Here is a 27,613-nt window from a genome sequence, read left to right as displayed (position 1 = left end):
GGATCCTGAGGCGTTCCCAGGCCAGTGTAGAGATGTAATCCCACCCTGGTCCTTGGTCTGCCATGGGACCTCTTCCCAGTGGGACATGCAGCGAGGACCTCCCTAGGGAGACGCTCGGAATGCTATCGGAAATCTGTACTAAATGGTTCTGCCTTTCCAAGCACAAAAAAGTTTGAGAACTACTCGTTTAAGAAGACATTATTTTGTAGAATTGGCTTCAGGTTTTAAAGGGATAATTAGGATAACCTGATGAAGGTCTAAAAGACAGAATCGTCGCTGTATTCCCATTAAATCATTTTTTTATTTTATGAAGTGTGCGGGAGTTTTTTCATTCAGTAAGTTGGGCCCCTCGACTGCTCTTCTCATGCGCTCCTGACTTGCTTTCTATCGTGTCAATACCGCTAAAAAGGACTGTTCAATTTGTTCTCCTCAAAAAGCCTCTAAATATGTCACCTGTTGATGATGCCTTTGATCTGACTGTCTTTCTCCATCTGCTGCTGTTTCAGTCGACGTTCGCTGTCGTCCAGGCGATGCTGGTACTGCTGCAGGATCTTGCTGGTCTGCTGTTCCTGTGAAAACAGCCTATGTTCATATTCCTCCAGTTTGCGGTGAGACATCTTCAGCCTCTCCTTCAAGGAATATATTTCTTCCTCATATTCTTTCGCCTGAAAAACAAACACAAAATACAGTACGTTTTAAAGAATGCAGTCACTGCCGTGTTTTAACCCATTACGACCTGAGACTGAATCTACAAATGCCTTCTAAATCTGTAGGACTATCTTTACCATCACAATTCCTACTACAACTATTTGTGGGGTGAGCACTGACCCTTTCAAGTCGTGATTCGTCCATGCTCTTGGAGTACTCCTTCAGCTGCCCTTCACGGGCAGGTCGCAAACTCTCGATGTCCGCTGAAAGATGTGGCATGTTGGAGACCCAAGCTACCGTCCGTTCGTTCATAGCTGGGGTACTCAGCGAAGACTGAGAACCCTGAAATACAAAAAAAATCAAACGGTGTCTTTGATGTCAATTTCATTTTCTTTCTGCAATTAACCAATGCACCTGATATTTAGAAGGAAAAAAAGATTCAAATTGTTGTCATATTTTTATTTTATTAGTCACTCCACGATTGCCTGTCTCACTATGAATCATTCAAACGTTGCAGCACTCCAGAAAAATGTGAGGTCGCAATTTCATGGAGAAACTTCCCCCCCCAAAAAGACTATTCAAAATGTCAACATCTTTCATGAGGCACTCCATATTACTCACTACCGGTCTCATTATAAATCATTCAAACTTTGCAGCACTCCATATAAATGCATAATTACTTGGGGGTTACTGCCCTACATTTAATTTCCTGGTGTCGACATTAACAATTTCCATTTAGAATTGTATTAAACGCATCTCCTTACAGTCCAGAGAACTCTAATTCTGTGGTTCTCATGTCAAGGACCCCCAATTTGACACCAATTAGCCTGCGGACCCCCATTTGAATAGTTATGCCAGGGACCCCCATAAGAGAAGATTTTTACAGTTCTAGCAGTGATTCTCAACTCGTTAAAGTTCAAGGACCCCCAGTTTGACATGCATTAGGCTATGGACCCCCATTTAATGGCACTTCTATATCTGGGACCCCCAATTTATATTGTAAAAATCTATTAAATCTGTTAATTGTCTCCACCAGGCCGAAGGCATGGGGAGAGAGTATGTTTTGCACACCATCCGTGTGTGTGTGGGTGTGTGTGTGTCCATCCGTCTGTTACCAGCTAATCTCCGACACTGTTAACCCGGTCGATGCCAAATTTTGCACACACACTCCCTGGATGCCAACGATGAACCTCTGCCCCAAATGTTCCAGAACGGCCTGTTGTAGCGCCACCAGGAGGCCGACTTTTGTAAAACACATATTTTGATATTACTCCTGCTGATTCTGACCAAACATCCCAGAAATCATTACACAGTATCTCTATAGTCAAGACGGATCTGTCCGATATTTCATATTCCATCCTAATTGGCTAACATTGGCTTTGCAGGATTGGCCCATTTTGAACAAAAAGCCTCAAATCATGAACGCGGCGTGCAATTTACGTGAACTTTTTTATTATACTTTAACCCATTCTGAACGGGCACCCATTTTGGTGTCAGCATCATGTTATGCTTTAGCTATTGAAAAATAGCAGATCTACAAGCTCATATCGCGCCACCGAGTGGCGCGATACGAGCTTGTAGGTCTGCTATTTTTGAAAAATCTAAGAACGACTGACATTTCTAGAATCCGATCTCAGGTCAGAATGGGTTCATCGGACCAGTGGGTGTCCAGTGGAAACCTCGTATGAATCTGATCTCAGGTCAGAATGGGTTAAAAACTATTATATGGAGGAAACGAGAAAAGAAAAGAGAGGACGTATAGGGCCCTAGTCCTACTCCTCCTCCCAGCCAACACTCCCCACTGACAGTTACAGGTAGTTACCCCCCCCCCCTTTTGATTTACATCAAAGGGGCATGTGAGCTCAAACCCACAATTCAACATTTTGGTTTTAAGATGTTAATATTAATTTTGTATTCATCCTTAGGACCCCAAATCACACTTGTGATCCATAAAAATTGGTCCACGACCAAAACATGCGTCCCCACTGTTTGGGAAACAGTGGGGAAGCAGCGGCTGAAGCATACGTTAGGCTTCGTCACATTCACCTGTTTGTTGACAACTGGTTTGAGCAGGTGAGGCTGCGGGGGCTGCAGCTGTGACTGCGGAGGCTTCTTGGTGCTTTTGGTGGGTGTGTCGGTAGACTCCTCTGCTGCTGCAGCGGGCCCCGGGCCCTGGGCCTGGTTCTGGTTCTCCTTGGCCGAGCTCGTCTGGTAAGGAAGGCCCGGAGCCGGGCTGTCCGTCAGCGACGTCAGAGACTGTGGCTCCTGCAGGCAGAGGTGGAAAAAGTACTTTTTACTGAAAAAGTATCAAAGTAAAGTACGGAATTCAAAATTGACTTGAGTAAAAGTACAAGAGTATTGTTATTATAGTATTAAGTACCGGTATATAAGTATTGTTCCGCATTTGACCGCCAAAGTTTGGTGGTCAAATGCGGAAGTGCAAACGAGTGCTCAATGTTAAAGCCCAACTGCACAGGGGTTTCCCGGCCATGAATCCACGGGTCCGCCTGCAGTTCACGCTCTAACCACTAGGGCCGAGTGCTTCAATGCTGGAGAGCCTCCATGGGGCTTGGTCGCATCGTGACACATTGTGAGCTTGATGATCGGCTATTTTCAAAGTATCTAGTAACAAGATTTAAAAAAAAAAAAAAATGTAAATTGGAAATACTCGAGGGAAAGTAAAAAATAAAATACCTCAACATTTCACTTAACCCATTCTGAACGGGAACCCCTTTTGGTGTTGGCATCATGTTATGCTTTAGCTATTTAAAAATAGCAGATCTACAAGCTCATATCGCGCCACCGAGTGGCGCGATACGAGCTTGTAGGTCTGCTATTTTTGAAAAATCGAAGAGCGACTGACATTTTTTTTAGAATCTGATCTCAGGTCAGAATGGGTTCATCAGACCCGTGTGTGTCCAGTGGAAACCTCGTATGAATCTGATCTCAGGTCAGAATGGGTTAAGTAGGCTACAGTACTTGAGTAAATGTATACTAACCTTAGCCTCCTGCTGACGCTGCAGTTGCTGCTGCTGTTGCTGCTGCTGCTGCTGCTGCTGTTGCAGTGACGGCTGTGGCTGCAGCGCCGACGGCTGCTGTTGCAGCGACGGCTGAGGCTGCAGTGGCCGCGGCAGCGCCTGGCTGCCGCCGCCAAAGCTCGCTTCCGAAGACTCCAGGAGGAGGTTCCTGCTCTGGGGGCGAGCTCTCGGGGGCGTGGCCGTGGGCGAGTTGAAGGAGCGCTGTGACCTGATGAGGTGCTGCGGCACGGCGGACGACGACGTCGTGTGGCGGACGGGATGGACAGTGGCGGGCGGCGTGGCCAAGGACGCGGGGGTGCCCGTGCCGGTGGGCGTCTGCTGCGACGTCAGGCCCATGAGAAGCTGCTGCTGGAGAGACTCCTGCAGGGGAAGTGACAATGGAACCGACAGAGAAATGATCAGCGAGCTACAGTATAGACAGACTTGGCCCAAAAAGAATCCATCTGGTCACCGATGCATTGAGGCAATGAGGGGGGGGGTGGGTGGGTGCAAGCCAGTAGCCGCTGGGCGCGAACATGTACATGAACATGTACATGAACACAGGAACACAAGAATCCAGGCTTGGACAGCTTTTTTTATACAGTGATAAAATGTTGTATCTTTTTTAGAGCAAACTATGTCGTCATTTATCTCCCTGTAAAGCAAAACACATTGGTGCCAATGACATGCAATCATCCTTGCCTCAGTTCTTTATAGCAAGTCAAATGCCACCACTTTAACATCAAACTGGTATCACAATATATTGCACTTATATTGCACTTAATATGTCTTCAAACCTGAATGTACTGTACAGCACTTTACATACGATGAAATGGATGATGTGGATACTGACATTTTCCGTCAGTCTATATCCAGGCTCAGTCAAAGTAATGGAAATCATGGCATCAGTGGACTGATGCGTCTTTTCACATACGGTACATGAACTGCTATCAAACCTGTGATACAAAGTAGATGTATAAGATTCAGGTTTATAATCAGAAGAATAGAACTATCTTTGTTGTCACATCACATGATTTACAGACATTGGGTGAAATTAGTTTTAGAGGGGGGGGGGGGGGGGGGGGGGGGGCATGGGGATCAAGGGAGGAGGGGGGGGGAGGAAGAAAGAATAAAGAAACAAAAAGGTACCTACACATTTACACATAGCATTTTTATCCGTACAAAATGTACATTAAGGTGAGCACCTTTAATGGGAAAATAATATAAAGCCCCTTTGGGACTATGGTTAATCTTCCTATGAAGAAACATTTCAGTCCTGGAGAAAGAGGTCTTTTATCACGAGACATGGCCAAAGCATTTCCCGGGGGGTCCCCAGCCAAAAAGGTTGACAACCCCTGCTGTACTGCATGGCCACTGACAATAAATTATTCTGTATGGCCGGAGGATGTGCATTATATATAGATAAAAGAACACCTTTGATGCCTAGTCCTAATCCTAATGAAACTCTGCAGGGAGAAGAATGTGGAAATACAATCAAAAGATATCTATAATTTGATAGAACAATGTGGAAGAACAATCGTTACTAAGTTACACGTTTTAAGGAACACAAAATGTATGTGTTCTGACGTTGTGAAAAGATATTTTCACCAGACACAGACGCTTCTCCCACTGCATGTAGTTGGAGTTCAGTTGTAAGGTAACGTTTATTCCAAGGTTGACAAAGATTTAGTGCCAACACAAAGTTCACGTTCCAACTAAAGAGCTGCATATGAATGAAGACAGTTTAATTGTTGGTAAGTGGCCATGGTATATGAGCAAGATAATCAACTGGAAACATAATACACTCGGCAAACGCTATCATGAACCCCTACATAATGCATCATTTTTTTTAAACCACACGACGCGTTGATTATCCCAGTATATCCCTTGATTGAATAAAGGCTTAACTTTTATGTTAAATTGTATTTCCGGACGATGAGAGAGAAGAGAACCTGTTAAACTTAACCCATTTTGGGGCGGGAACCCCTTTTGGTTTTAGCATTATGTTATTCTTTAGCTATTGAAAAATAGCAGATCTACAAGCTCATAGCGCTTGTAGGTCTGCTATTTTTGAAATATCGAAGAACGACTGACATAGAAACATAGCTTTTTCAGAAAACTGTCAGGATGTAGAAGACATTTTTAGAATCTGATCTCAGGTCAAAATGGGTAAAGAGGAAATACATTGTCAATTAAAATGGTATCCATTCAGAGCATAATCCGCATATTGTTTGGGTTTTAGTGTGCCCGCATGGATGGTTTGTCCATCACATAATGTAAATGAAGTGAAACGGCAAATGTATGCCTCGGGCATCAAACAGGCCACCTACCTGCACTTGCAGTGACAGCTGGCGCCAGGCGTAATCGTTGCTCTGATTCTGCCGGGTGAAATCATCACTGTAGCTGTGCGAGTGGACGATGCTGGGCTGCACCAGGCTGCTCTGTGACCGTAGCGCCGACAGGTCCTCGCTGCGGGAGAAGGCGCTGTTGCCAAAGGCCTGCGCGTAGCCCTGTCACAATTATCAAATACCGTAATCACCCAATCACCCCCACAGCTATTTGAGATAATCATTTGAGATAATCGCACTGTGCATAATTGTCATACCGTAATGGTTTCAATGTTCATACAGTACATTTTCAAACGTTTGACAGAAATAGCGGAAAAAGCATATCCACAAGCTTAATTTCCGCTATTTTTGACAGTATATTATTAAATGTGACGCATAAAAACTGCAATTATTTGTGTGACAATTCATCATCAAATGTGTAATCGTACCAGCCAACTACCTGCCATCTACCCTAGCCCCGACGACCTTACAGGCATTATGCAAAGGATCAACTTATGTCATTTTTGAGCGGTGCCTCGGCTCCATTACGCAGCTATGTGTGTCTGTATGAATGTATGTCCGAGCACGAAAAGTTGCAACACGGTACACTTCTCGACCGTTTCGGACACAGGAAGGCTTGCTGGAACTGGGCCGCCCCCCCCCCCCCTGGGCGCGTTTTTAGATAGAATTGTATGTAGAGTAGACATAGCACTATGTATAGAGTATACTCATAGTTTCATAGCTTACTTATGATTCTTCATGACTACCCCCACACGGAGTTGCACCACTCACTTCACATGGGTGTGATATTTATGTATTTAACCCATTCTGAACGGGAACCCATTTTGGTGTTGGCATCATGTTATGCTTTAGCTATTGAAAAATAGCAGATCTACAAGCTCATAGCGCGCCACCGAGTGGCGCGCTACGAGCTTGTAGGTCTGCTATTTTTGAAAAATCGAAGAACGACTGACATTTTTTTTAATCTGATCTCAGGTCAGAATGGGTTAATCAGACCAGTGTGTGTCCAGTGGAAACCTCGTATGAATCTGATCTCAGGTCAGAATGGATTAATGACATTTAATGATTTTCTATGTATTTGATGTATTACCACGTGTCGTTTTTGTTCTTGTAGCTCTGGATTAAGTGCTAAATGCCGAAAATTGCCAATTGTACCTGCGACGTGTAGTCGCTGTGGTGGCCGTTCTCGGGCTCCGGGGCGAGCAGCAGAGGAGGAGGGGGGGGAGCAGGCTGGGGCTGTTGAGTCGGGGAGGAGTTCTGCGCGGCCAGGTGGAACAGGGGGTTCTGGAAGGACAGCGGGTAGTGCATGGCCGCCGCCGCCTGCTGCTGCTGCTGGGAGAGCGACTCGGTCGGGCCTCCGATGTGTCCCATCTGGCTCAGCCTCAGAGCGGAGCCCCCGCTGCCCCCCGTGCCCGGGGCGGACATATGCCCGCTTCCCATGCGAAGCGGACCGCCGCCGCCGCAGCCCGGGCCCTGCAGGTTGCCGAAGCTGTGGCCCAGGCCGGCGATGGAGGCCTGCGAGGAGGCGAGCATGTCCCCCACGGAGTTGAGGTTGGAGACGCTGTTCATCCGGGAGTCCTGGAGGTCCATCATGGAGACACTTTTGTTAACACTGTGGATCTTGGGGAGGGGGAAAAGATAAAAGGTCGTACTTATTGTATAACAGTGCAGTCTTGAGTTTCCGCTTTGAAATTGTATGTAAAAGTGTAAGTGTTACCCCAAAAAAAATGAAAAAATTGTATTATTATTATAATATAATTATAATAATAAACCATATGAAAACATTTAGAGCTTTATTTAATTTCTGGCGCCAAAACTGGGTCATGAGAGATGCCTCCGACAGGGTCGTGGGAACAAAGACAAATGACCCATTCAGACGACGTTACGGTACCTTTGGGTCAGGCTCGGTGATGTCTGAGCTGCTCGGACGTACAGTATGCAGGGGCTGGATTGAGTTACAGTACCTTTGGGTCAGGCTCGGTGATGTCCGAGCTGCTCGTGCAGTATGCGGGGCTGGATCGAGCCAAGGGCGGCCGGGTCACGTAGAACACTTCCCTGGACGAGCGGAGGTCTCGCTCCGGCTGGCGCCTCATGTTGAGGTGAGAGGAGAGGGCCTCCACGGCGGATACCCCCGTTGTGGGGGAGGGCAGGCGGGAGATGTCTATGGAGCTGCAGAAACAGAACCATTAATGGCAATTTATACTTACAGTATGAGTGGTGTCGTGCACCAAAAATAGCCGATCCACAAGCTCACAATGTGTCTCTGCGCGATGCATTTTGAGCTTGTAGATCGGCTAATTTCAGCATGTCACCACCGGTGCACGGTCCAGCTCAGTGGCCTTGTGGTTAGAGTGTCCGCCCTGAGACTATGGGAGGTCGGGGTTCGATCCCCGGCCGGGTCATACCAAAGACTCTAAAAATGGGACCCAGTGCCTCCCTGCTTGACACTCAGCATTGGGGGTAAGTCCCTGCGACATACTAGGGGGTGTACTTGTACATCAAGCTGCCTCACGCTACAGATACAGGAGATAGGCTAGATAGAGATATGGGCCTCATGGCTCGGCAAGGCTACTTACTTACTTACTTACCGGTGTACGACCAAATATTACTCATGCTTTACGATGCTCACTGTTGCGATCACATGTAGCTTTTATGGGCTTATATAGAATCCTGTTATCCTTCCTAAGTCTCTCAAATTCTGCCTGCACTGTTTTCTGCCATATTCCAGAATAGAAATATGAAGGGGATTTGACTGCCACTCATTCATTTCAACACAACGCAATAAGAGAGGCTATTATACAAAAGGAACACACCACATTAACCCATTAACATGCCACCGACCCCCCATCTGAAATAATATATATTCAAAGATTTGAGGCACATTTTCACGATTTTTTCTAAAATAGCCCACAAGTTCATAGCGCGGCACTCGGTGCCGCGCTATGAGCTTGTAGATCTGCTATTTTTCAATAGCTAAAGTATAACATAACACCCAAAATGGGTTAAGTTGAAATCCCATCACCTGTTCAAGTCACGCATCATAAGGTTTTGGAAATCCGACGACATCAGGCGATTGAACGACGGCCGGGAGAAGAATCGATCCTTCGGCCTCTCCGGCTGGTGATTGGCCGGCGCGTGGAGCTGGGGGTTTCTCAGGGCTACGCTGATGTCGTTCAGTAGCCGTGGCAGAGGTCCGAGTTTCAGAATGGCATCCTAAAAGGATGGTTTGAACAACATTATGAGTCCAGTGAGTGTGACACAGAATCATTTTTACAGACCACATTTTTTATTCTAATCCAGAGTTATACACTTTCCATCATGAACCCTCCTAGGGAGATGGCCCTGGAGTGTTGCCAATTAGCATATAAGCTACGATATTGGATGGTTGTTAATTCAGTGTTGATGACATGGGTGTGTGAAACTGTCCATATCAAATAAACTATACTACTACAGTACATGAATACATTGGACAAAACGTGTGGGCGAGAGTGTGAGCCTATATCGACTGTATCCCCGTTTTACCCAGAAATTCAGATGAACGGAGAGGCAGAGGAATGGGGGGAGCTACTTGTGTTGTGCTGGCTATACTGCGAGCCTGCGAACCCCGCCTCCCCGTTCTTCTGTCACGGCCCACACATACACTCGTCACGGCCAGGAGGACAGCGCTTTGCACGGCTATGCTCCGTGGTGGTTTTGCGATCTGAGCTCTCATTGGAACTATTCTAATATACTATAGCCAGCACAACTCGGTGACCGAGTTAAAACAGAGAGAAGGGCTGCAGGGAGAGCGGTGGTCTGCTGTTCACCGCGGCTCAGGGACATCACTACATGTTGTAGTTTTCGGTGATAAGCGGTGGTCTGGTCACTTTATCACCGAGAACTGGACTATGAATAGGCCTTTAGTCCCGCTCCCGCCCGATCCAGTTGGATTTCTGGCCATTCCTATTAGCGCCCACAACGATCCAGTTGGATTTCTGACCATTCCCATTAGCGCCCACAACGATCCAGTTGGATTTCTGACCATCCCTACCAGCGCCCACAATGGTATCATTTCTGAGCACTTGTGATTTCTTTCTGACCACCGGCCCGCTCCTGTCGCTTAGACCTGCATAATCCTGCAATATTACCGTCCAGTCCAGCATAATCCTGCAATATTTCCATTGGGACGGAAAGATATTGCAAACGGAGAGAGAGAGAGAAAGAGAGATGGCCATTATAGCACCACAGACAGCGGCACGCTGGGCTTACAGTTTGACAGTAGGTCATTAATAAATAATTTATAAATAACCTACTGTCAAGCAGTAAGCCTCGATTAAATAATGCATGTACACGTCCCTGTCAGCAAGCGCGTTTCAAAATGACTACATTACTACAGTACAACTGCTTTATTCCAGATGTATGTGGTGTGTCCGCAAGAAAAAACCCTGCAGGTTTTCTTTTGATCACCCATTCCCGTCGGCAACTATTTAAAAAAAAAAAAAAAAAAAAAAAAAAGCCAGCTCCGGCGAACAAATACTCAGCCTTCTATTAGAGGTCAAGTTTCTTTAGTGGCTTTTTTCCCCCCTTTTTTACAATTTCACTTACCTTGCTGAGCTGGCCCATGACTTCCCAGAGTAAGCTGTGGAGCATGGACAACTCTCTGCCCAGATCAATGTAGCCCTCGAACCCGCCTGCGTTGCCCCCTGTCTCCATGTTGGAAATCTCATAGAGGAACTGCTGCATGGAGCCCCACTCCATCTCCAGGAACTCATTCATGAAATATAGGTATTCCTCCTTAGGTCCAAATCTATAGAGGTGGATAAATGACAAAGACAGGTTAAGTCATGGAAATAAAGAGGACAGAAACATTTTTTTTTCAATACCATAACTAGTAATGGCTTGCCTTCTTTAACAGGACGCCTCCCCTTTATAAGGTCAAGTGAAACAAACATTTAAAAATAGCACTACTGAAGCACAATATAGTTTGCTTTTAACGTGATGATGAGAACAGCCTCTAGGAGCAATAAACACATACAAACATAACTTGTGTGTTGAAGAGTTAACACTCATTCCTAATTTGTCCACTCTGTATTGCATGTACATAGCTGTTCTTATTGCGTTTGAAAATCTAGTCAAACAATAAATGTAGCTTAATTGATGCTATTAATGCATATTCTTATACAGTACACTACATTGGCATCTCTTCTCTATTTTCATTTCTGATTTAAAACAAGCAATAATCATCATAATCATTATTAATGACTCATCTACAGTAATCTGCTCTAAACAAATTGTCGGTGTTGGTTGAGGTACTGTATGCACTCTATCAATTAATTATTTCTGAACCTTGTCTGTACATCTCGGGGTGCCAGAAGAATTAAAACATACATATTTAATTATTATAAATTGGATTGTCCATATAAAAATATTTATTTGCAAAGAAATTGGATACTTCCCAGTGCTATTCACTTTGGACCTGACAATATATCTTTTAGTATATGACGCGGTAGCAGTCTGAAATGTGAGTTTGCCGTCACTGAATTCCAAGAATAATGTCAGTCCCCAACATGCCATAGGTCAAGTAGAATATATTTAGAATGTTATAGCTTCCATAACGGTGGGAAAAGAAGGTGGTGACTCACTTGCTGAAGTTGGCCAGGTTCTGAATCACCTTGGCTATAAGTGTGAGTGTGCGAGAGGTACGTTCAGCGGGGTACTCCTGGGTGAGGTTAAAGAGGGAAGGGGACATAATTGCAGGGCACATAAAGCGAAGGAAGAGGGAAGAACTGATGAGGCTGTCAGCAAGGTCTTCCCTCCCCCGTTCAGCACATCTGGCTCTCCATGAGGCAAAAACTTCCTTTAATTCCCGAGGAAATATGCTGGGGAGAAAAAATAAAAAATAAATAAGATTGCCTTTTATTTGATTTATAATCGTAATAAAATATTCAGCACAAAATGGACTATGTACAGCTGTGTGTGTGTGTCCGTAGCACGGAATGTGATGATTTGATTTGATGTATGATGATAAGAGCGCCCCTCACTTCATCACAAGAGTGTGATTTTTACAGTATGAATCAACAAAAGCACTACGATGTGCAACAAAAGAATCACATCATCAGTCTGTGCTCGGCCAATAAAATCATCACATTCCGTGACACTGTATGGCTGTAATGGTAATACTGACCACAGGGAGTTGATGACCTTGCAGAGTGCCAGCTCACAACACATGCGGAGATTGGCTTGATGGTCTGCAAGGACTGAGGGGGGGACGCGCATGGGGTCCACCTCACAGTTCTCCTCAGACTCATATAAGGCTCGAATGAAGTCACCTATAAGATAAACACGTTTTCATTATTGTGCAATTTATTATTACTATTGCTTCATGCAATCAAGAATGCAACACCGCTTCTTTAAGACCTGAGGGCGATTCTGCAAATGCCTTCTAAATCAGTAGCAGCCCAAAGTAAAATTTGGCTGCCGACACCCCCCCCCCCCCCCCTCCCCCATCTGAAAATGTTTTGTCCAATGTAAAGATATTTCATATTATATATTACAGTCCAGTAATTTTTTCCCACCTAATATTGAACCAGTTCAGAGTTTTTCCACTGGAAATCAAAACGCTAAAAGTTGGTTTGGAACTGGATCCAAAAAATGGCCACCGGTTCCGTGAAAGGACCAAGGTTCCAAGAATCTAAAACGGAACCAGTTCTAGGACCAGTTATTTTGGTGGAAAAGGGGCCAAAGGCAATAGGTAAGCACCACCCATTATTCCAATCTTCCACCCCTAGACCAGCTGGTGTCCATGGTGACAGATTAGAAATCTGCTGTGAAAATACTACATTACACAGTGTTTTACCTACGGCATCCTTGAGGTATCTGTGACCTATCAATTTGAGGTACTCTTCGACAGCCTTAGTTGCAAGGGTGTTCTCCCGAAAGATCATATGCTCCCGGTCCATGTATCGGTCAACCTCACTCATCGCCATATCAGACAGGAACTCCTGAAAAGAGATCAGTCACAAAAAAAGTCACAAAATAATAATTATAATTAAAAAAAAACACACAATGTATAGATAGTCACAAAGGTGAATGGGTGTCAATGCAGGCCTGGGACTGATTCAAACTCATCATCATTTCATGGTATACAGCTTGACACAAGTGAATGTAGTCTTGGCCAGAATTATTACAACCTATGATTATTTAAGTGTGGCAAATATACAGTATACTACCGTATTTTACATTATATTATCCCAAAGAAAGTTATTGTTCAATTGTTTTATTTTGTTATTATTTGCTTGGGGGTAATTGTGTTAATATCATTTAGTTACATTAATTTACGATTGCATGTGTGTTTTTGGATGACACTATAAGCGAAAGGGCCGTTTACATGTAGCACTTTCTGTGAAGCATGAAAATAAAAATGAGTAAGTAATTATTTATTCTTCAGATCCCACCGATTATTACAATGGGATCTTGGACATTCCCAACATAGCGCATTCATGCCAAAATAAAGGTTAAACACTGATGCTGGTTTTGCCCCATGTTGCGGTTCTCTGATTTATTCAGAGCATCACTTATGTACAGTAGGATAGCCACTTAATTTCCTATGATTTTGGCTTTCTTTGTGATACTTTAACATGAATAAGATAAAGTTAAAAATAAAATAAAATCTGTGTGGAGTTTGCATGTTCTCCCCGTGTCCCCTAGGGTAGGTACCCTCACAAAAACATGCAGTAATCCTGGTCTCTAAACTGCCTCCCCCTGGCCAACCGGGACGCCTGATGGAGGGGAAAGGAACTGGTCGGAATAACGTGTTCCTTCACACGCGCTACGTCCAACCAGGGAAACTCCCCCCTGTCAGGTGTAAAGGAGCAACTTGGACACTCAAGCATGAAGGAAGCATGAGTTAAGTCCGTTGCTCTCCCTAGGTTGGCGGAGGGTGTGTAGAGCCCAGGATCACATCACAGGATGATTGACACAGGGGTGAAAAATGGGTTACAAAATCGTGGGACAAAAAATATAAATTATTAAAAAAAAAAAGTTAAAAATAAACATGTTACATCATGTCTTTGACCACTGCCAACCGACCTCACCTTGGTCTTCCCTGTGCTTTGCAGGATGTGCACCAGGGCAAACGCCACCTCCTCTTTGCTCTTGACGCTGAGCAGCGGCTCCAGGACGGCGCACAGTGTCCGGTAGTTGTTGGTGGTGTACTCGGCGAACTCCTTGTACAGCTCCATGGGGAGGATGTTCATCGTCTGGTAGCGGGACTTGACGCGGAGCGAGGCGTTGATTACTTTGCCGCTCCCGACGCCGCCACTCTTGGCCAAGACGCTGGACTGTATGACGGGATACCACTGCTCTACAAACTGTCTGCCGGTGATGCTGGAGATGGGGATGCTCACCAGGCCAAGGTATGTGCTCTTTTCCTTGATTGGGAAATAAAATATGGTAGAATCACTACAGGTTCAAGTACACAGTTGTTCCTTAGTAAGGAAGGTATCGGAGGACAAAACTTGATATCCCCCCACTCTGATCATGACCTTTTCTCGCCGGTAGAGATGTGTTATATCCCTACTTCTGGTCAGATTTAAATAAATGCATGCTCTTCTTTATTATTGGGAAAGGTACACTGTCTGATACATTTGATATTTCGCAATTAAATAATTTGGTTAAACATTTTTGCTGAATGCATAAATACCTATGGCATACTTATTTTTGGTAAAAGTGTAAAATATTTTAATTTGGATCAAAATAGGTGAGATGAATCTGGAAAGATTACACCCGCACACTACCACTTGCACGATCAAAATACGTTTTTTATTAATGTGAGATATCCTTTTTCACAAATTTAAAATAAAATAAAATTTGCTAAAATAGCTCATCTACAAGCTCAAAACATGCAATGTACTTTGAGCTTGTAGATGAGCCATTTTCAGTACCAGAAATTCAAAACCAACAGAAGTAGCAGATCGACAAGCTCGGAATGCGTCGCCTCGTACACACCGCGTTCCGAGCTTGTGGATGTACTACCTTTTGACGCTGTAATATGATCATGTATAGGACATTCATTTACGGAAAAAACACAAGTTATAGAATATGCAGTTGAGATGTTTCTACCCGACAGCGACGAAAATGTCCCCAATTATTTTTTTTACTGTGCTACAGTATTATTGTAAGATATGGGCACTGGTTTGCTGTGGTCATAAGCATGAGACCAAAGGCAAGAGTGACAGCACACCAGGTCCAATATCACATGGTACAGCACCACCGCTTATTAGGGATGCACAGATAATATCGGCCACATTCTCAGATTATCAGTACCGGACGATATCGCCCCCGTGTGTGTGTGTGTCTGTGTAAATGGTAAATGGTAAATGGTGCATTTATATAGCGCCTTTATCCAAGGCGCTTTACAGAGATTGTGCATTACATTCACCCATTCACACACACATTCATACACCGATGGCAGCGGAAACCATGCAAGGCACCAACTAGCACATCGGGAGCAATTAGGGGTTCAGTGTCTTGCTCAAGGACACTTCGACAGTAACTCTGGGGGAGCCCGGGTTCGAACTGGCAACCTTACGGTTACCATCCAGGCACTCTACCCCTGAGCCACCGCCGCCGCCCGTGTGTGTGTGTGTGTGTGTGTGTGGGGGGGGGGGGATGATTGGAGGAGGAGGAGTGCCAGTAGCAGACCGGATTGGTGCCCAGTGGATGGCTCCAACTTTAAAAAGATGTCAGTGAGACAGATATGTACTGTAGCGTTATGTTGTAAGAAAAATAAAATAAATGATGGGAAAGTATAAATCAAATACCCCAAAGGACTTTGGGTCTAAATTACTCTCTTGTGTATTCTTTTGCTCTTAATTACACAATTGAATTATTAATATTCATGAGATAGAAAAAAAAACGACTTTGCAATGTAAATAAAGTGAATATTGGCACTCATTACAATGCCTCTATGCCATCCACAAGTTGAAATCTTACAATAAAGAATGTTTTAAATGTGCCTTACGTAACAGTACAACTTATTTCACTACAGTACAGCATAGCAAGTCATTTTGCACATATCTTGTGCAATATGGCACAGTAAAAAGAGTGTCATGGATAAACGGAAAGTTAAGTGTAGAATGAATAGACTTAATGTACCTTGCGTCTTTTTTTGTCCGTTTCTTTGTAGAGGTGCAAACGAAGGCTACGGATTGTCGGCAAGTTGTTGAACTCAAAGTGCTCTCCCCAGAACACGGTGTCTGTGCGGGGCTTGCTGGTGGTGCGTGCGTACAGCATGTCGTCCAGACACAGCTCACAATAGTACCGCTTCTTCGTCGGAAGGTCCCGAGCTTCGATGATCCACAGCTTGAGCACATTCTCCACTCTTCTGCTGTTATCCTATAAAAGAAAGTCATGTTATAAATGGTGTCACTTCCCCCACTAAATGCTTTTAGTTTCTCTCTTGAGATGAGAGAAAGTTTGGCCTCGATTCAGATGTTTTTTTTGTTTAGTTCCACTCTCTTTTCAACCACTTATGGGTCTTACTGTACCTTGTTCGGTTTGACAGCTCGCTGCAAATTCTCGATCCATTTGTCCCTCTCTGAAGCTGAGCGACACGCAAAGCATTTTGTCCCTGAATTAGTCGTCACCTGCAGACACAAAGCACACACCATTATCCCCGGCAGGCAGAAACCTTTTCTGAAAAGGTCGACAGTGGATACAGGAGTATAAGTCTGCCTGAGGGTTTTTATAAACATTTAACCAATGGAAAGTATTAAGAGCTTGTGACAAAATAAATTCAAGGTTTACGATAGCGATGATAAAAAAAGTACACAGAATTTGAGGGACATGCCCGTATTTATTTTAAATTTAACGCACACTAAATGCAAGTGGGGGGTGGGGTATGATGAACACTCTAAAAACTCCTGCATAGATACACTTTGAGCAAGGCACTCATAATTCCCAACGGTCACAGTGGAGCTGCATCATTACTAAGAGTAAAATGCTAATGTTTTACTAGGCAGCTCCCCGGTGTATGTACAGTACACAGTCAAATCTGGTGTGTATATTGAAGTGTGTTATAATTGACCCTTAACGGTCGGGTCTATTACATCACTCTCAGAGTAAAATGAACACTCTGGATTTCACTGTGCATGTTCCCAGCTTCTTCCAGAAAGTACACCCTTTGGGCGACGCTGTAATTAAGCATGTACCGTAAATACAGATCCTATGCCGAATGTGTAATGACTGGAGACAACATCGTATCCCATGATGATTCTGCATTACCTTCTGGGAAATGACTCATTATTACGGGCAGCTACATAACTTGCGTTTGTGGGTGAAGGGGAATGCTGGCGGAGGTGGTTACATGGTGCGTCGTTCACCTCTAACCCCTTGCATTGAACAGACATGATCCCGTAGGCTGGATTTGTTCCATTTTGTTATGGTGGTGTTTTATTATTCAAGAGAAAAGGAGGCATGGGCCTAGTTTATGGTGTAGACTAGAGTGTAGACCCAGGCTAGTATGGGACTATGGGCCTGCACATGTGTTCGATTGAACTTGTTCCCAACATGGGCTGCGGGCCCAGAGATAACATTTTATAAAATGGAAGTCATGGCCTAATGCTCATCAAACTTAACCCGACTACGCCAGATGGAAGCAGCTCTGCAGCCCAATCGCTGAAAATCTCAAGCTACTATAGGCAGATGATTGGATGGGACCGTCTGTTCATCACCTGGGGCGTGCTAAATCATATTGACGTCTACATGACCTATAGTAGCTGCGACAACAGGAAAGTAAGGACTAACCCCCGCAAACGAAAAAGTGTTAACGAACACCCTGATAGCATTAGGTTTAACATTCAAAACACAATAAAACCTCACTATCGCGTCAGATGTGTAGGTCATGCCTTCGCTTGCTTTCAAGAATAGAAGACGATTTTCCAGTTTTAAGGCAGCGGGGGAAATACAATTTCAACAGGCGCTTCTCGATGCCGTACGTCACACCCGGTCTCGCCAAGATCCCGCCCGTATCTGCCACCGATTGGTTCGTCTGATTCCACTGATTGGTTTCAACGCCAATCCATGGAGGCTGTATTGTGAACGCAATAGCGCCCCATCTTTAAATGACAACTTTAGTTTTTTTCAACCAAGGTTCATGTTTTAGGTTGTTATGAGAGAAACTAAAAGGTGAGTGTTCATTTTCTTTCATTTGCTGCTTTCTTTCGTTTTGGGGATTTTAGCAGTTTTTGACAGGGGGGCGGGGGCATTCGAGCATGGGGATAAATATGTATTTTTTTACAAAATATTATGGCGATTTTTTTATTTAGTGTGGTTGCCCGAATGGGCAACCAGACTCTTGTAACTGTGACACTTTATTATTAGTGTGGTTGCCCGAATGGGCAACCAGACTCTTGTAACTGTGACACTTTATTATTAGTGTGGTTGCCCTGAGGGCAACCATACTATTGCTTTAGTGACCTTTTATTTCTTCTTATTATACTAGATAAACTTTATTTTGCCGGATTATACCTCCCACAGTTTTTGTCGCACGCACTCGAGCCATATGTCAAAACGACGGGCTACATCGGGAATCATGTGCGTGTATTGGGATAAGACATTTGTTGGATAGTTTAATTGATATGAATTAATTAGTGCATTAAATTTCCCCATAGACATGAATGGGAAAATGCAAAAACTCACTTTCAAGTATTTTTTCCTCTGAGACCGTAAGGGCTATACTTACAAGACTTGGAGGAGAGATTCATAATAATTACTAAAATTAATTACCTTAGAAGTATAACGTTCTGCCTCATGGTGGCGCTATAACAGCCAACTTTACCTTTTGGGGTATAACTCTTTAAGCGTAGGTCGTAAAATAAAAAATAAAAATTCCCTGGATTCCTTGGGTCATGACGCATCTCCCCATATAGGCCACGCCCATTTGCGTCTAGATAGATTTCCCGCCATTTTGAATTTTGTTCAAAACACACTTTTTGCTCCTCCTCCTACAGATTTTGTCCAAATCTCACAAAAATCGGTACACATGATCTCCGGACCTATCCGATTAAAACAGCACAATCAGAATTTAGATCTTCTGTATCGTTCGGTCGTAATCGTCTTCCCAAGTTAGTGGGAGGGGCCTATCTTACAAAAAACGCCACAATTCACGCACGGAATGTCCGATCCATCCCAAATTTGAATCCCATGTCGAGGGTGGTTTCATCAACGCAGAGACAAAAGCGATTCCATTTTCGACGGGTGCGATGTGGGCAACCACACTTTGCAATTTCCCAGAATTGCCTCTTTCTAGTTATTTTTATTATAGATAAACTTTATTTTGCCGCATTATACCTCCCACAGTTTTTGTCGCATGCACTCGAGCCATATGTCAAAACGACGGGCTACATCGGGAATCGTGTGCGTGTATTGGGATAAGACATTTGTTGGATAGTTTAATTGATATGAATTAATTAGTGCATTAAATTTCCCCATAGACATGAATGGGAAAATGCAAAAACTCACTTTCAAGTATTTTTTCCTCTGAGACCGTAAGGGCTATACTTACAAGACTTGGAGGAGAGATTCATAATAATTACTAAAATTAATTACCTTAGAAGTATAACGTTCTGCCTCATGGTGGCGCTATAACAGCCAACTTTACCTTTTGGGGTATAACTCTTGAACCGTAGGTCGTAAAATCAAAAATATTTTTTCCCTGGATTCCTTGGGTCATGACGCATCTCCCCATATAGGCCCCGCCCATTTGCGTCTAGATAGATTTCCCGCCATTTTGAATGTTCTTCAAAACACACTTTTTGCTCCTCCTCCTACAGATTTTGTCCAAATCTCACAGAAATCGGTACACATGATCTCGGGACCTATCCGATGAAAACAGCACAGTCAGAAATTCCATATTCCATATCATTCGTCCGTAATCAGCTTCCAAAGTTAGTGGGAGGGGCCTATTTTACAAAAGATTGCACAAATCACGAACGGAAAGTCCAATCCTCCCCAAATTTGAATCACATGTTGATGATGGCCTAATCAACACAGAGCCAAAAGCAATTCCATTTCCATCCATAGGGGGCGCTACAATTGCAAAAACAATTACCCGTTTGTTGCAAAAACACGATTTTGGGGGGGAAATCCCCTTTGAATGACTTACGCATGATCACAAAGGGTGACTTCACATTGTAATTGGCTGGCAAAATTACTGGGAGGGGCCTATACCCGTTTGTTGCAAAAACATGATTTTGGGGGGGGGAAATCCTCTTTGAATGACTTATGCATGATCACAAAGGATGACTTGACATTGTAATTGGCTGGTATAATTACTGGGAGGGGCCTATATCAGCCAACCTATCCGATTAAAACAGCTATCTTCTGTATAGTTCGGTCGTAATCGTCTTCCCAAGTTAGTGGGAGGGGCCTATTTTACAAAAAACGCCACAATTCACGCACGGAATGTCCGATCCATCCCAAATTTGAATCACATGTCGAGGGTGGTTTCATCAACGCAGAGACAAAAGCGATTCCATTTTCGACGGGTGCGATGTGGGCAACCACACTTTGCAATTTCCCAGAATTGCCTCTTTCTAGTTATTTTCTCACTGGAGTAGTCTTTATTTTGACGCTTTATACCTCCCACACTGTACGCTGTACGCACTTGAGCCATATGTCAAATTGACCGGAAAAATCGGGAATCGTGTGCTTGTATTTTGTTAAGAGAAATGTTGTATAGTTTAATTGATATGAATTTATTAGTGAATTAAATGTCCCCATTGACATGAATGGGAAAAGGCAAAAATTCACATAAAAGTATTTGTTCCTCGGAGACTGTAATCACTATAGTTACAAAACTTTTAGGGATATTTCAACATTATCCCTAAAATTATTTAACCCTAAAATTTTATCGGTCGGCCTCATGGTGGCGCTATAACAGCCCACTTTACCTTTTGGCTTATAACTCTTGAACCGTAGGTCGTAAAATCAAAATTATTTTTTCCCTGGATTCCTTGGGTCATGACGCATCTCCCCATATAGGCCACGCCCATTTCCGCCATGATAGATTTTCCGCCATTTTGAATTCTGTCCAAAACACACTTTTTGCTTTTCCTCCTACAGATTTTGTCCAAATCTCACAGAAATCGGCACACGTGATCTCTGGACCCATCCAATTAAAACTGAGCCGCAGAATTTTGAAAGTGCGTATCGTTCGGCCGTAATCGTCTTCCGAAGTTAGTAGGAGGGGCCTATATCACAAAAAATGCCATAAATCACGAACGGAATGTCCAATCCATCCCAAATTTGAATCACATGTCCGGGGTGGTTCAATCAACCAAGTTCTAAAAGCAATTCCATTTTCATCTATAGGGGGCGCCGCAAATGCGAGAAATGTAACCGCTTGTCGCAAAAACATGAATTTCGGGGGTTAAATCCCCTCCGAATTACTTACGCATGATCTAAGGCGTGACTTGAAATTGTAATTGGCTGGCAATACTAGTGGGAGGGGCATATGTAAGCCACTGCGGCAACCACACTCTGCAATTTTTTTAAATTGCGAATTTTCTAGTTATTATTTACTATAGTCCTAATAAACCCCAAGAAATTACATCTGGCCACAAAAGATCACAGGATCTATTGAATGTGACAAACTGACATATTGAGCCTATACACACAGTATAAGCCTTCCCCCAGTAGGCTACCTTCACATTCAGTAGATCATGTGATCTTCTGTGGCCAGATGTAATTTCCTGGGGTTTATTAGGACTATAGTAAATAATAAATAAATAAATCACCATCACATTTGGTAAAGAAATACATATTTAACCCCATGCTCGAATGCCCCCGCCCCCCTGTCAGAAACTGCTAAAATCCCCAAAACGAAAGAAAGCAGCAAATGAAAGAAAATTAACACTCACCTTTTAGTTTCTCTAATAACAACCTATAACATGAACCTTGGTTGAAAAAAACTAAAGTTGTTTTTTAATCTGGTGGGGTCAGGCTATCTCAAACTGGGGGTCGCCGAGAAGAAAAATAAGAAATGACCACAGTGATATTTGTCAGGTGAAAGAAGCACTGTCTCCATTGTGTTCCCCCCCCCCATATTAGTACGATTATTATTTTAGTAACGTGTATGTTTGTGTCACAACCTTGCGGCCGTTGTTTGTGTGCGCGGTCTTCGTCGTGTTCTCCCCCTGCGCCGTCTGTCTGATATTTGCCTCTCCCCTTCCCATTGGCCAGAGGGCAGCTTTGCCGTTACTTGGTGTCCCATTGGCCAGAGGAGCCAATCGGGTCAGTATGACTAGGGCTAGAATAGGTCGTCTAGACAAAAAGGTTGGAACATGTTCTAAAGGTGTCTATAGGTTCCTCTATAGCGAATGGTGCTGCCATTGTATCCCTTTTCCTCAACCCCGTCCTCATTCACCGCTCTGACATCCACAGCCACGGCTCTGCAATGCACACAATCACAGCCAGAGCAAAACTGCCTTCGACCAGCCAGCCGTGTGTGTGTGTGTGTGCGTGTGTGTGTGCGCTTGTGCCCCTAACATAATGGATTCACAACTATTGGCGTTTGTAATATTGGTGGATATCCTATATAAAATTGTCAGACACAAAGTAGAAAGACACAGGGCTCAGGAGAATCGATCAGGCTGTTGACAGACGGTGTGACTGAGACTATTCTTCTTTGTCCTACGTTTTTCTCTCATCTCATTTTTCTCTCTCTCTGCGGACTGCACCCCGGGCCAATGTAATAACTGGATGGACGGGTTAACATTTAACCCATTCTGACCTGAGATCAGATTCATAACGAGGTTTCCACTGGACACACACTGGTCTGATTAACCCATTCTGACCTGAGATCAGATTCTAGAAATGTCAGTCGCTCTTCGATTTTTCAAAAATAGCAGACCTACAAGCTCGTATCGCGCCACTCGGTGGCGCGATATGAGCTTGTAGATCTGCTATTTTTAAATAGCTAAAGCATGACGTGATGCTGACACCAAAATGGGTGCCCGGTCAGAATGGGTTAAGACAACGTTAAAATACAAGTTCAAAACCTCAAAGCAGTACTCCTGTCCCAGTATGCTGGAATGGACAGGTTTGATCACGGCATCTTCGTCCAGGACTAGGTCTAGAGCTTCTGCCGCACTGCTGGGGGAGAGCAGAGACTCATGGGAGTGAGATTCTTTGAAGCTCTGCATCAGACGTGTCCTGGGAAGACACGGGGAGAGCTTTATGTAAGATCAATTCTCTGCAAATGTTACTTATATCTAATTTCCACCTGCAGTCACTTTGGCAGAAAACAATTAAAATAGCACAATAGATAAAAGAAAAAAAACATATACAAAGTTACAATTACACACCCACACACTGTCGGATAAAATTACAAAATGCAACAGGCATGATTATATGCATTTAGAAGTCCATGAGATCAAATGTAGTCAATGGTTACAGTGTTTTAGTTTGTTTTTAATTAGTACTGATGCCAAGTCTTCATGTTGTCAGGTAAGGATTGAAGATTTCATAGAACTCACTAAATGAGAATACACAAAGTGAGTCACAATGCAGGAGGGGGCAATTCAGCTTTTTAAACTAGGTACAATTTTGAACGTAATCTAAAATGCTCATTTTCCGAGCAGTACAGTACAGACCACTGAGTATACAGTACAGTACAGTACAGTACAGTAGGCCTACAGTATATGAGTAGTACAGACAGTGCAGTACGAGTACTACAGGGGAATAGGGGATGCACACGTCGATCCTACACACCAAAGGTCCGACATGCGGTAACAACGGTCGGACATGTGGTTGAACATGCGCTGCTCCCGTGCTTGCGGTTATGCTTAGGTTAGTGTTTGAGGTAGGTTGTCGTTCTAATGACAGTCGGACCTAAAGCCTGTACCCTACTACAGTACAGTTCATAGTTGCACCGCTCAGTTCACAGGGGTGTGATTTTTAAGGTTTGCTAGTATAGAGAGTCTAGCTTTTATCTGTCGCATATATATATTATATCTAATATTGCAATGCCCTGTAAGTCTGCGGTCACACTTTTCAGTTCTGTATCATTTTGACAATGAAAATCCCTTATTCATGAGAATTATGAACTAAAACGCTACTGTGGCGCCCGGCGTGTTAAGGCAGACTACAGCCAACCTCATTTCGATGTGATCATGAATGTCTGATGTATGTTGAGATCACATCTCGTGGTGCACCCACAGTCCCACACCCACACATCCCTGCCCTGGAAATGTCCATTATGCATCTGCTAGGGTTGTGCTTTGTTTCGTTTTATTTATTTCTTTATTTATTTTAATCTGTGTCAGCATCATTTTCCCCCCACTCTGCCCTCTCACTTTGTCTCCCATGTGTGCAGCAGTCACTGGACTGGATCCAAACCACATAGTAAAATCCTCAGTGTTCATTTAACCAAATGGACCCGGCGGTAAACCCTTTTGGTCCACGTGTTAATCGTGCATCCTCTCAAGATGCCTTTCTGTGTGGAGTTTGCATGTTCTCCCCGTGTCCCCTAGGGTAAGGTACCCGCACAAAAAAACATGCAGTAATCCTGGTCTACCTAAACTACCTCCACCTGGCCAGCCGGGTCGACTGCTGGGCGGAATGACGTGATCCTTCCACGCGCTATGTCTGGCCGGGGAAACTCCCCCCCCCTGTGAAAAGAAGCAGCTTGGACTCCTCATGCATAGATTGAAGCATGAGCTCAGTCTGCTGCCCCCCTCCCCCCCCCCCCCCAGGTTGGCAGAGGAAGTGTAGTGCCCAGGATTACGTTGAATGATTGACACTGGGTGAAAAAATGCGTTGCAAAAACGTGGGATAAAGATTATAAAAAAAAAAAACAGTTAAAATGGATGAATAAACACGGTAGATTTTACAGTGTGTTTGTGGAGCTCTGATCCCAATGTGACCTTGGACCCTTCAGGATAAAAGGCCTCATTCATTTAGACATATAGGAGTATGGAGACCTACAGTATATTTGAAGTGTATCCCAGCACAGCCGGCTGATATGCATCCCATCAAAATGTGTGCAATAAGAGCGAATGCCTCGTAATTCTATTGGGCTATCCAATATGGGCATTTCTGGATTTATAGATATTTTTGTAGAACCGCTGATCCAACTGACTTACACACTGGGTAGCTCACTCCCGTACCTTGCTACGTATTGCCTGTGTTCATGTGACAGTACTTGTGTACAAGAGGCCATTAACACCACCACAATGGCATCACAACAAACCAGTAAGCCTAGCCGAGCCTTTCAGGCCCATAGGGCAGGAGCCCATCTCCTGTTTCTGTGGCGGGAGGTGCTTTGATATACAAGTACATCCCCTGGACATGATGTACAAGTACACTCCTGGACATGACGCTAGTATGTCGCAGGGACTTACCCCCAATCCAACCCTTGATACAGAGTGCCAAGCAGGGAGCCATTGGGCCATTCTTATTGTCTTTGGTATGACCCGGCTGGGGAAATGGCATCACAGGGGGGGGGCACCATAAAGGCTTTTAATCATAACTAATGCACGCTAATTGGACAATTTGGCTTTTAATCACAGACTATGCACGCTAATTGGACAGTTAACAAAAAGATCTCACCTCTCTTGGTCCGCACTTCGGAAACGAGGTAAAATCATTTGACGGAAGCTGCTAGTCCGATCCAATTTTGGCTGACTTTTAGCCCTCTTGATGGAGCTCTTCAATCTCCGATTGAGAAAACTCTTGAAATTCAACAAAGAGAAAGGAACAGTCTGTAAGAGCACAATAGAAGACATTTCGTAGCCGTTACAAACACTGGAGGATGTCTGTAACGCAGTAGGCAAGGCCTGTCATAATTGCATATTTGCCTAATCGTATAATTAATGCTCCCGTGTTGAAAAATGTCCATAGATTTTCAACATTTTTCCAAAAATAGCAGATCTACAAGATTATACAACACGCTCAGCGATCAACTATTTCCACTATTTTGTAAATTGTTTGGAAAGAAAAACATTTATAAAGAATTCTTAAATCTGCGCTGTGCAATTTGTGATTAGGACAAATACAAATTGTAAAGTTCCATTGTTCAATGCAATAAAAATGGTTAATCGCAATTATTTGTGATAATTAATCATCATCTTAAATTTGTAATTGTGACAGCCCTAAAGGCAAGTTTATTTATATTGCACATTCTATGCACAGCATACACGACAATTCAAAGTCATTCAGCATGAGATAGACTTACTGTCCATCTAAAGCCATTGAAAGGCATTGAACAAGAACTTTTAATAGAAATAAAGAGTAGAATGAAGCTATTGCCTTTTACTACTCTGCCAAGTTGCAGAATACCATAATTAGTATTGTCAGAAGTGATTAAACAAACCAATAATATACTGAAACGCATAGCCAGAAACCTAATTATGTGACTTTATTCTAGACAATGCGTTATAGATTTTTTTTTTAAGGTTTTCTCATTAGAAACAAATTCCCACTGAGGAGAACACGGATTATTCATATAAAACGAAGAGAGAGCTAAATGAGTTTCTGTGTTGGTGACATTGACACGTCATTGAGCAGCTCCACTGGGGTGTTGGAGCAGCCCGTTGCTCATGAAGGACACCTTCCTGACGGGCGCCAACACAAAGAACATTACTCATTCACTGTTTCATGAAGCCTGACCGCATGCACCCCGGCTGCACCCCAAGGGGCGACAAGAGGAGGTTGGTGAACTCACTGGCTGTCTGAAGGGTTGTGGTGTGGCGTTGGGAGGCGTTTCCATGCTTGACTCTCTGGCAGAGGCAAACTTGGCCTGCAAGTGTTTGTCTAGGAGAAAGACAAAGAACGGATTAATAGGGAAGAGTATACGTAGGGAAGACATTTATGTATAAACAACCAGACAAGAGGCCAACAGTGACAGAAATAAAGAAAAGAAAAGAAAACCAATACTCTGACCAGTGCCGTCTGAGCGAGAAGCTCACCTGCAGCTCTAACTAACAGTGTTGACACAGGGTCTCATGCGCTTCAGCCCCCCTGTCCACCAGGAGGTCAGTGCTCTCAGAAGGACTGAGTAATCCAATTAACAACTATGAACCACTTCTGAATGAGAAACCCCACAGACAGTACTGGAGCACCTATATGTAAGTGCTCCAGTACTCACCTGCATGCAGTTCCTTAACTGAAGCATTTGCGTTGTTCTTGGCTTTTTTTTTTTTATCCGTACACATCATGCCTTTCTCCCGGCTTCCATACCAGTCTACACTAGGCATGTAACGATATATCATATATCGATATTAATCCTGACGATATGAATCGATTCATTGAAATAAAAAAAATGATTTAAAAAAAAAAGGGGGGGGGGGGGGGGGGGGGGCTAGTGTGTGATGTGAAATGTGAGCTTTAGTCATATTCCATCATATTCACGTCACGTGCTTGAATATGCTTCAATAGAGAAATGATAGTCACTTTCAGTAGTAGAGCACTGTAGAGGGGAGCTGTGTGTGTGTGTGTGTGTGTGTGTGTGTGTGTGTGTGTGTGTGTGTGCCCAGGTGATGATGGTCGTTGATGCCCATCAAGGAAGGCAATTATGTTTCTGCACTGTCCAAAGTAATGATACTCCCCCCCCCCCCCAGT

General features: G+C 43.8%; 1 protein-coding gene across 1 annotated transcript in view; it reads right to left on the bottom strand.

The window, feature by feature from the left end:
* syngap1a (synaptic Ras GTPase activating protein 1a) overlaps positions 1-26,780 on the bottom strand; it is a 32,702-nt gene extending 5,922 nt beyond the window's left edge. The window contains exons 1-18 of the mRNA XM_083766915.1: positions 26,718-26,780; positions 25,604-25,725; positions 23,053-23,206; positions 16,540-16,638; positions 16,148-16,387; positions 14,086-14,421; positions 12,849-12,993; positions 12,177-12,321; positions 11,635-11,871; positions 10,598-10,799; positions 9,036-9,226; positions 7,978-8,182; positions 7,169-7,633; positions 5,996-6,163; positions 3,628-4,046; positions 2,695-2,944; positions 829-990; positions 454-665 (exon numbers count right to left, since the gene is read on the bottom strand). Of these exons, the coding sequence (XP_083623041.1) occupies positions 454-665; positions 829-990; positions 2,695-2,944; positions 3,628-4,046; positions 5,996-6,163; positions 7,169-7,633; positions 7,978-8,182; positions 9,036-9,226; positions 10,598-10,799; positions 11,635-11,871; positions 12,177-12,321; positions 12,849-12,993; positions 14,086-14,421; positions 16,148-16,387; positions 16,540-16,638; positions 23,053-23,206; positions 25,604-25,725; positions 26,718-26,762 (3,797 nt within the window). The 5' untranslated portion in view covers positions 26,763-26,780. The remainder of the gene's footprint in view (positions 1-453; positions 666-828; positions 991-2,694; positions 2,945-3,627; positions 4,047-5,995; positions 6,164-7,168; positions 7,634-7,977; positions 8,183-9,035; positions 9,227-10,597; positions 10,800-11,634; positions 11,872-12,176; positions 12,322-12,848; positions 12,994-14,085; positions 14,422-16,147; positions 16,388-16,539; positions 16,639-23,052; positions 23,207-25,603; positions 25,726-26,717) is intronic.
* Between the last annotated feature and the right edge of the window lie 833 nt (positions 26,781-27,613).

Source organism: Protomyctophum parallelum, assembly GCF_964188405.1.
Source record: "Protomyctophum parallelum genome assembly, chromosome: 1".
NCBI lineage: Eukaryota > Metazoa > Chordata > Actinopteri > Myctophiformes > Myctophidae > Protomyctophum > Protomyctophum parallelum.
The sequence above is the reverse complement of the archived record's forward strand: the minus strand, read 5'-3'. Positions and strand labels throughout refer to the sequence as shown.